The sequence below is a fragment of the Toxotes jaculatrix genome, chromosome 18 (genome assembly GCF_017976425.1).
Source record: "Toxotes jaculatrix isolate fToxJac2 chromosome 18, fToxJac2.pri, whole genome shotgun sequence".
Classification (NCBI taxonomy): domain Eukaryota; kingdom Metazoa; phylum Chordata; class Actinopteri; family Toxotidae; genus Toxotes; species Toxotes jaculatrix.
This window is the reverse complement of record NC_054411.1, coordinates 5,929,990-5,940,087: the sequence shown is the minus strand read 5'-3', so window position 1 is coordinate 5,940,087 and position 10,098 is coordinate 5,929,990. Positions and strand designations below refer to the sequence as shown.

Sequence of the window (10,098 nt, the reverse complement as noted above, 5' to 3'; positions counted from 1 at the left end):
GATGTGTAAACAGGACATGATGACATTTTGGATACTGGGTCCTTTATCAGTGGCAGATAATCAGCCACAGCAACAGCCTCCAGTCATATATCAGCATTGCACACTGACAGGCAGGTGGTCCACCAGTCAGGATGTCTGCAGTTGGATGTTTGTGTCCTTGTGATCTCTCACCTGCTGCCGCATCATACGTACATGCAAAACAGCTACCGGGACTGAGATCACTCACTCTGCTCAGAGTTGAGTTTAGGAGATGTGAAGTGTGCTGGACAATTTTTATTTTAGAGTCTCCGGTGTTTGCTGCTACATTTAGAGTCCAAACTGTTTCTTCCTCTCTGAGGAATCAGTCCAAATTGTCTGTGTGTGTGCGAGGCTGAGAAATTTGGCGTCGGCTCAGGGTGCAAATTGAAATGCTAATCGCGTACACTTAAAACACAATGTATTTATTATGCTGCAGCTGCTGGGATGGGAACAGACATAACTGCAACAGCAAATGCTAAGGAAGGATAAACAGTGGGAAACCACTCACATGTAACGACTGCCATTCATTCAGTGTTGCTCACAGATGTGACAGATTGGTATGTTTGAAGGGTTACTGATTCAGAAGGATTACAAATGAGCTGGAGGAAATGGTTTTAGCCAAATTTAACTCCCATACTTTATTTCCTCTCATTGCACTGCAGCACACGCAGACTTCTTACTGAATTAAAGTTACCTTTTAGAGAACAAAAACACTGTGTAGCACCGGTAATGTACATTTCTCATCGGTAATGACTTTGAAAATATCACATACAGAACTGAGAATCTGAGATTTGAGAGATCAGGGACAGATTGGACCAACACTCGTGATTTGTTCTTTATGTAAAACCCATTCTGTGTTGTAGGAAAAGATCAGACTGCTGCTGATCCAATTACTGTTTGCACATTCACAGCTTGCCAGTTCAATAATACAAGAGTTTTACACTTAAGCCACATGCCCTCTTTTCCCATGGGTGCAGTGCCAGAGGAGGGATCTGTCTCTTCCTCTTGTTAGCAAGCTGAGAGAAGCTGATCAACCGTCTGCCACTGTATAAATGACTGAAGCCGCCAATCAAACTGCTTTGATTGTTCTGTTTCATACAAAGTGTGATTTGAAACTTCTGCACAGATTTGGGGGAAACATTTTATGAGTCACCAGAGAGAAGAAAGCAGGCGCAGATGACTGATGTCTGTTTGAACATGAGATTTAGACACATAAAAGACTGAAGTTTTTCCCACTATACATCTCTGGAAGGCAAAGCTATGATTATGGTTTGTGGTGGGGATGTTTGCTCCGAGTAATTTGTCTCCCATGTGAGGATTTGGGGCTGGATCTTCTGCTACGGGCCTGCCAGAGTTCAGCCAGCGTGCGCTTCTGGAGGCTGATTACTCTTTATTTAATGCTGATAATTAGGAATAAACTCTAAGTATTCTGTCTTTCTGTCAGAATTGATTTTTTTACAGAATGGAGTAAGTAAAAGTAGCAACATCCTAATCTAAAAACAGCCCAAACGGGGCTTCTGACAGTGTTACGGCATTATCTTGAACTCAAATAAAAACATGACCAAATATGTAAAGTTTCTCAGTGGTTATGCACTTTTATTCGGTTTTTAGGTCCCACCGTGGGTCCCATGGTAGTTGATACCATGATCAGCTCATAATCCCTGAGAAGCCAGTATTGGGAATGAACTGTTCGAACGCTCCAGATACTGGAGAATAAACACCACAGTCATTTAGTCACACAGTTCAAAGCAGTACAAAAAAATCATGTCCAGGTCATTAAAAGCGTATGTAAACCACAAAATGGGGGGAAATTACATTCTAAACATACAGTATGCAATAACTACGCATTTAAACAAAAAGGCACAGTACACGATACTGCAATCAAGATGTACAGCGAAACCCAATATGGGTGAGAGACAACACAGAGGGAACAAACTCCTCCATGTGGAAATGCTGATGTTGCTCTTGTTAAGTCCTCACCTCACAGGCCTCAACAGTAACCAGCCAATATTATGTGTAAATATAGAACATTCGTGTTAAGAATAATAGTAATAATAACAGAGAGGCTCATCAGTCTTTTGTGCAAACTATTATAGACTGTGGCTCAGATTACACATGTGGTTATTATTTCGATTCCATAGCTCAAACTGCTCTTTCTTTGCTATTTTGGGTTCTTTGTTCCAAGATTAAAGTTAGTAATATCACCCTGCTGAACCTTTGGAGGTGAGCATCTTCTCAGGAGCAAACATCAGCTCATTTGAAACTCAGCTGTGCAAATTTCAAACAAAATTAAAAATATTAAAAAAAAAAAAAAAAAAAAATCTTTTCAAAGCAATTCAAAAGCTGATTGGAACCCCAACTCAAAATCTCTTCCACTCATTATTTTTCCCTGATTGTAGCAAATGCAAGGAGCGTTATTAAATACATAAGAATGAATAGATATTGAGATTTTGAGGGGTTAATATTCTTTTTTTTTGTTAGTTTGGACACAAATCTGAGGCATATCATTAGAGGATGTAAATTAGGTCGGTTCACCAAAGAAATATCAAAAAGTGCTTTGTCCTGATATACCTCAGATTAGGTCACCAAAGGATGCTTTTGGAAATCTGCCTACTGCCAGCTCAGGTTTGTGGGAGAAATAACACTGTTAACCGAAAAAGCAGAACAACACCTTCATATTAGAGCGTTTGTCCGGAGTCATCTGAATTAAAAGATCTAAACAAAAAGGCCAATTACATGTCTGAAAGCTAAAACAAGAAGAAAGGTGTTAATGTAAAGCTGGCAAAAAGGCTTGAATATATGACAATACATTCTATGAGAATTGCAGATACATTTACAAGCAACATATACATCACAAAGCTCAACTGATTGCCTGCAAAGCTTAACGCTGAAAGCCACTTCCTGCCGAGAGCTGGGGTCCTCCGCCCGAGCATTATGGGGGGAGGTCCTTACTCCGAACAGGAAGAAATAGTCCCATGGCGGGCCGCACAGCAGCCCAGTAAAACTACTAAAGACCGTGCACCACTGCAGCAACAATACAGCAGCCGCACGGTCTAATACCGAACACTGGTCCCCTTGAGCCTTTCAGATACCGAGGCACGACGGGGACGAGGATGAGAAAGGAGCGGTCGCCCTAATAGGCAACCTGAGGAGGACACCACGGGGTGTCTGGGTACAGGAGACAGTGCACAGACTTGAACCTGGAAGAAAGAGAAGAGACGGTTAGGAGTTTGATTAGTGGAAAAGTCTTGAAACTGAGATTAAATCTGTGTCATGTCATTAAATACAGACAGATCTCTCACCTGGATGGATCCTCCTCCACAGGAAAAGCCCCTTTCAAGTTGATGATATTGCTCTTGTTTTCAAACATCCCATAACTGAGAGTGATCTGGAAGATAAAACAAAAACGTAAGCAACACAGCAAAAACACCACACTCACACTGGTTCTAGAGCACCAAAGGCTGTGAAAAAGATAAGTTTCTCACCTGCTTGTGAATCTCAGATCTCGACACCTGTTGCAGGTTCTCCAGGTGGGAGTGGAACAGGTTGCTGCGGGTCAGCGGAACCCCAAGAACCGACTCGATGATGTAGCCAATGGTGCAGTCGTCGGGCAGACGGATTTTCTCTGCTGTGTTCATGAAGTGGCCGCCACTGGAAAGACAAGAAAACAAACAGACGCCTGGTCAGCGCTGGTGTGACAGCTACATCGCTTTTCAGGTATGTCTTATTTTCCAAAATGTGCTATTTGTTTGACTACTGAGGCATTTTTTTGCTATTTTCATAGTTACAAATGTGAAGTCTCTGTGCTAAAGTATTTTTACAGAGTGTGTGTAAGTGTGTAAGTGGATCTTACCTGGCCCACGGGCTCATCTTCAGTGCCAGACCCCGGCTCACGCAGAAGCCTGCTCCCCCAGTAGCAAACCAGAAGTTGACTGGTTTCTATAAGAGGAGACAGAGAAGTGTGTTGATACGGGTTTTGTCTGACAAATAAGAATGACCTTGAAATATTACAGTCATAAAAATAAGAATCTTCCACACACCATTTTATTGTCCCCCAGCCGCTCTGTGGCCTCTATGGGCCGGTCCAGGCTGGGTTTACCAATGTACATGTCCTGGGTGTGGGGGTACTGGGACAAGTGCTTCACCAGAGTCCGAACATTCACGTAGTTGTCATCATCAACATGACAGAACCACCTGAGAAGCAGAATCAGAAGAATAATTAGATCCTGAGATATTCAGACTAATGCAAAAATTACTATCAATCAGAAAGTCATACTTACTTTTTCCCAGACTCAATGAACTTGTCATATTCCACCGCCATCTTGCAAGACAGAGCTTGTCGGCTATGAGCTGCAGAGCAGTTGGTGTTGATTGCATGACTCCCTGTGGCAACAGTGAAAAGCAACAGAGATGGCATCATCAATGGAGGCTCTATGTGTTTAAATACCATCGTTCACAGAAGCAAAACCCTCAAAGCAGAATTTTTATGACCTTCAAAATATAATTTGGTCTCTCATAAATTCAGAGTTGGCCCCTTTTCCAATAAAACAAAGTGCATCTCTGTTCCCAAGATGAAATTCCCCTCATAAAACTTACCAATTTTCTTTTTTAGCTCCTCATCTTCTCCATCTGTGAAGATATAAGTCTGTAAACAAACAAAGGAAATCACACATAAGTGGACGTGCCGCTTTAAACCCAGTAAATCAAAACCACTTTGGTCAAGCTGATCATGTGAAGCGGTCACACGATCAAATTCAACAGTGCGTCCCCTCTTCCTCCTATGAAACCTGGTGTGATTAGCATCAATCAACATGTCTTTTATGCAGTGGAAAACGCACTGAGTTAAACAACCCCCTGCTCTAATAAAGGCCTTTTGTCCTGCGTTTCACTCTCTCCATGGCAACTATGCAGCCGCCCCGAAGCATCCCAGACATAGAACAAAGGAGGAGGCAGACTGTCCGCCCCCACGCACACCCCATTCATGTATCCCATCCCCCGGCTGAGCCCGTGCACTCTGCTGGACCTGCCGCCGAGCCTCAACGTGTTGAATACAGCTAAAACGGTAGCACAAAAATGTTACAGTCAACGCAGATCTGATAAACCGCCAACACGGTTCACTTTGTCCTCGCTGCTGTATGACTGACAGATTCAACAGGTCAGAAGAATCAAACCATGGGACGGCAGGCGCTTGTTAAATGTAGCAGTTAGTCATAAAAGGAGTTAACAACAAAGGGCACCTTACAGGAACACACTTTAAAGACGCAGGGGAAGATTAGACTCCTCTTTGTGATAGCTAACACTGAGCAGGTGCAAGCTGGTGAATAGTGATGATGAAAAGGCTGCCGGCCCCAGGCTTTGTAACCGCCAGTGGTCTGTTTACTCTTCACCTCAGGTGAGGCAGCACCTGCCGAACACCACGCTGCCTTATGCACGCCACGTGTCTCTACATGCCAGGTCGTGGTGCCTTAACCCTCACCGACAACTGCTATAGCCCACGTACCTGCAAGTTTCCTACCCTGCGGCCGAGCAACTGAGATGATCATGATCTGCATCTATAAAAAGGCCGCTGACGTTACTAGAATGAAACGACACATCTTTCAACTCCAGTTTTCTTCTGCACGGAAAAAGCTGCTTGAACTGTTTGTGGAACAAACTCTGAGCAGATGTTGCCCGATGTTCAAGCCACGATCCTGTATTTGTTTAAGGAAGGGTGGTGGTTTCACTGGTGAAGGGATCAGAGGCTGGCGCTGTTTGCTTTAAAGCCCGTTGAATAGACAGCCTAATCACTGAGGCAGCTGCCAGAGCTGCCAGGGCACTGACAGAAAGAGAGGGAGGTGGTGGAGAGGGGAGGGGGGGTGGAGGAGCGGGGTGGAATCTCACTACTGATTAGTAAATCGAAAACCGTGTGTGGCCATTCACCCCCTCTTCACCCCCCCTCCTGCCCCCTCCTCCTCCTCCTCCCCCCTCTGGGCCACATACACGGCCGGAGCCTCTTGAATAGAACAATGCTGTGAGTTTTCATGCTGGGTAAAGTCTCCACTGGGTAAATTCTAAATATGTTTGCCAGCATTTGCATACAGCTGCAGGAGTTAACTAAAGAGAAACCTCCCGGGGAAGGTTTTTTTTTTCTGTCTTTGTTTCTTAACTGAAACTTAAAAGAACAGTTACTTTCAGGGAATACTAATTCATACTGGAAAAAAAAGAGAGAAAATGGCTGTGTGAAGCAGAGATAAGAGGCGAGAGGGCATTGGGTGAGGAGAAGAAGGAGATGAGAGCAAAGAGAGGGGGGAGGCTCCAGTCTCGACCACAGGAAGGCCTGGCACGGCCCTGTCTGAGCTGAACGTGGTGCCTGGCTGGCTGTCTCCAGCTCCACCGGAAGGAAGGGCATCATGCTCCCCTCCTTCCATCAACCACCTCCACCCTGACTGCTTCCCCCCTCTGCCCCAGACATTCAAGGCATTTTCAGCACTTTTTTATCAGGACAAATGACTTGGAAAACGGCTCACATGGGGACAAAGTAGTAAAAGATTAGGTAAACGGCATGTAAAGTGCACAAAATGTTATCTCCTAGAACAACAGACACAGGTTTGTCCTCTTGAATGACGCCCGCTCTCTTTCTGACCACTTGTACTTTACTACTTCAATGTGCAGCCATTTAATTCTCTCAGATACAGCGCCAAGTGTTTTTTTTTTTTTCTAAATGCTAAAAGCGCTCTTTGTTTGAGTGCTGGCTAATTATCATACTCTTAAGACAGGAATGCATGGCACACCACCACAAAGATGTTAATGCCAGCTGTCCAGATACTCGCAAAAATGAATTTAGGCTTTGATAAAGGGGGCTACTACGTGCCACTTTTACAAAAGGAGAAGAAGAAGGAGGGGTCTACAGCCTCTGGACTTGTAAGATTTAAACTTTAAACTGGCGGTTCTGATTGTGTGGAGAAGGAAACACTGTGATCCATTTTATTCCTTTGTTTTAAGCCCCCTCTCCCAGTATGATGCTATATTGTTCCAGTGTGAAGAATGGGCAAATAATAGAAAACAGGAAAGGGTACTTATTTTAAAAAAGCCGAAAAGGAGACTTTCTGTTTAAAAAGCACCGGTCCATGGTTACCTATTGGGTTTGGCATTTATTAGCCACAAAGGGTATCCATTTACCTAGATGCTAACTGGTTGGATTTACAAAAAATCCTATTTATCCTGTGAACTGGATCAAAGATTAAGAAGGCCACTGGCCCTATTGTGTCAACACAGATATCACAGAGATAATCTTCCCTCCCTGTTCTACAAGTAAACAGCAACTCCATCTGCATAAAGAGGAAGGGAATCTCACTTTGAGCAGAGAAGTAACAGCAAAGAAATAAAAAAAAGTCTTCTAATATCTTCTTGCTTTCATCCCTTGTGTCTACAGCTATAAAACTGATCCAAGCTCCGCAGATGTTCATCAGCTGAGCGTGAGAATCAAACCTGAACACGGAGGATGGCCATATGTACACGGTGGGAACTCAGAGCATCATATGGCTGGCATTAAGGCCGTCCTTTGTTCTGTCTCTCCCCACCACCTGGCACCCTGTCTCCAGGAACTCCCTCCTGCATTGTGGTGCTCAGTCTGTCCTTTTTGTCCGCACACTCACAGACCAGCTGCCTGCCTATAAGCCCTGCTGTTAACTCTGCCGGATGGGTTAACTAACATCATCCAGCACAGTAATTACAACCAATTAGCACGATCAGTTCGCATACAAGCAGATGATAGAGCCTGGTTCGGACATTAACTTGAGCTATGTGGATGATCTCTGTTTAAGGGGCTGTGACAGCCTATTAGTATTATTATCATTATCATTATTATCACAATCCTCCTGACATCAAACACATCTCAAGAGAGGAAACCTCTCCCCAGACTTTCCTGGTGCTTCAGATTAAAGAGAGAGACATGGTTTGAAAAAGTGTGTGTGACAATGCCCGAGGCAAATTAAAAAGACTTTTGGAAAAGCACATGTGACACCTCTAGGCTCAGGATAAAATCACTTTGACTAGCCAAAGTTTACAGTCTACACACCATAACCTTGTGTGCACCCCTAAAGAAGCTTGGTTCTCAAGACCACATATTCATACTCAGCGTGCTACTTCCCAGCACAAACTTGCCTATAGATGCACCCCTTTGTCCCAGGCATCCCCTTAACGAAGCCCCCGTTTTCCCATCCCTCCAGTAAGCTTGACCCAGACTCAGTTCCCATGTTCCCATGGAGAGAGGGGAGACAAGGGGCTGGGAAAGCTTTTCTTCCCCCTTCAGAAAGACGCTTTGTTAGTCCTGGAAGGGGGACAGCGCTGGACTCGGTGCTGTGAAGCATCCATTGCACCAGGGGCATTCACAGGGACACCCAAAAAGAGGAGGGATAATAGAGAGTGGGGAGAGAGGGGGGCTGAAAGAGGGAGAAGAGGGAGTCCTGATACTGCTCCCTCCGTTCTCAGGGACATCAGTCAGAGGAGAATAAAAAGTGACAGAGCCGAGGAAATTCAGCATGGTTAACAGGGGCCATGTGGCTGTTTCACAGTGGCATCTGGTGACAAGGGGAACAATACAGCACTGTAAGCAGCCATCAAACAGGCATCACCTGCATGTGTACTCTGGCTTATTGTTCAGCTGTGTACAGGCTCAGTAACAATGATATCAGCCCACAAACAAGCAGATCGTCCCCCTTTAAGTCTCATTTTCCAGCTTGTGCATACACAGCAGCCTATTTGATAAAGAGCTGATAAAGAACGAATGAATGAATGAGAATGAATAATACATGAACAATTTCAAGAATTAATTTTGCACTTTTCCTTTACCTGTTGCATGTTCCTTGAGATCCACGTGTCCAGAAGTAGATTCAGTCTGGACCGGTGGAACTTCTTGGTGGTCTTCACAGCGATGAAGATGTCATCGGCGCTGATGTCCTCAGCTGGTGGCGGCTCAGCGGCAGACGCCGAGGAGCGTGCGGGCTTCTCCACCTCCCTCCGTCCGCGGGTAAGTTTGGTGAAGTAAGCCGAGAATCCTTTCTTAACCTGCGCGCCCCCGGGTGGTGCGTCCTGCTCGTCTTCCTGCGCAGCATCTTGGAGAAGAGCGCGCGTCTCGGCGTCCTCTCCGCCCGTCTCCTCATCCACCTGGACCCGGTGATGCTGCACAGCGACCAGGAGCAGCAGCAGGCAGAGACATGCAGTGCTGGCTACAGTGATAGCTGTCTTCTTTCCGTTATTCTTCAACATGATTAAGCCTAAAAACGACTAAAAACTAGGAAGCGGCGCGAATCTCCAAGGCAAAGTCCATATGGTATTTTTTTTTTATCAATAAAACACAAAAGGATAAATGAATGGTCCTTCAGAAATCATAGCTGAACAGCAAGTGTGTGAATTGTTACGAGGGATGATATATAAGCTTGCATGCTGGCCACGCCTCGTGGGAGGTCCTTGAATGCAGCATGGTTATCAGTGATGTAGCAACGGGGCGTGGTTAAAGCTCAGTGCGCGCGCGTGTGCATGTGTCCCCTGCAGAGTTCAATTTGGCTTTTACAGATAATACAAGTTAAAGTTTGACCCAAAGAAAACAAAGCTGCAGGTGGTCACGAGGAAAGGTGTGTTTCAGTCTGCACCTGGAGACAAACTGCATCATTCACGCAAAACCCTGACTCATTTTGTAAAACGTTTATTCTCCTGCTCAGACTCATTCCTCTCCATTTCTTTTCTTTTTTTTTTTTTTCAAGGTGAAGTTATTTAAACTCAGCCGAGTGTGAGCCGGGTGTTCACCAGAGAAACAGGCTCTATTGTTCTTCACTGACCTTGTGAGGACTCTAAACAGTTGGCCATTCCTGAACACTTGTTATTCAAATTCTGGCTCTCACAACTGAGTGCCGTCTGGTGCTGGGACGCAGACCAAAAGACATGAGTTCCATTTAGACCAACACGCAGCTGCTGGCGCCTCAGAAACACCCAACTCCCAGCAACCACCGTGTTTAGACACTTTGGTATCACACAGATGTCCAGTTTTACTTTGGTGCAAAACTGGAGCCAAAATCATCTCAGTCTTTTGTTACACAGAATGTT

At 44.9% G+C, this 10,098-nt stretch overlaps 1 protein-coding gene across 1 annotated transcript; it reads right to left on the bottom strand.

Annotated features, from left to right (window-relative positions):
- Positions 1–1,601: 1,601 nt before the first annotated feature.
- lfng (LFNG O-fucosylpeptide 3-beta-N-acetylglucosaminyltransferase) lies at positions 1,602–9,383 on the bottom strand. The gene is made up of 8 exons (XM_041063288.1): positions 8,848–9,383; positions 4,615–4,663; positions 4,299–4,401; positions 4,059–4,212; positions 3,872–3,957; positions 3,504–3,669; positions 3,321–3,406; positions 1,602–3,218 (listed from the first exon to the last, which is right to left on the bottom strand). The coding sequence occupies exons 1-8, from the start codon at positions 9,262–9,264 to the stop codon at positions 3,152–3,154; spliced, it is 1,128 nt and encodes a 375-aa protein (XP_040919222.1). The 5' UTR covers positions 9,265–9,383; the 3' UTR covers positions 1,602–3,151.
- Between the last annotated feature and the right edge of the window lie 715 nt (positions 9,384–10,098).

Coding starts and splice junctions, on each gene's coding strand:
- lfng (XM_041063288.1), bottom strand. CDS start 9,264: ATGTTGAAGAATAACGGAAAGAAGACAGCTATCACTGTAGCCAGCACT. Junction 3,958..4,058: donor GGCTGGGGGACAATAAAATG/GTGTGTGGAAGA, acceptor CTCCTCTTATAG/AAACCAGTCAACTTCTGGTT. Junction 3,407..3,503: donor GATCTGAGATTCACAAGCAG/GTGAGAAACTTA, acceptor TTTATCTTCCAG/ATCACTCTCAGTTATGGGAT.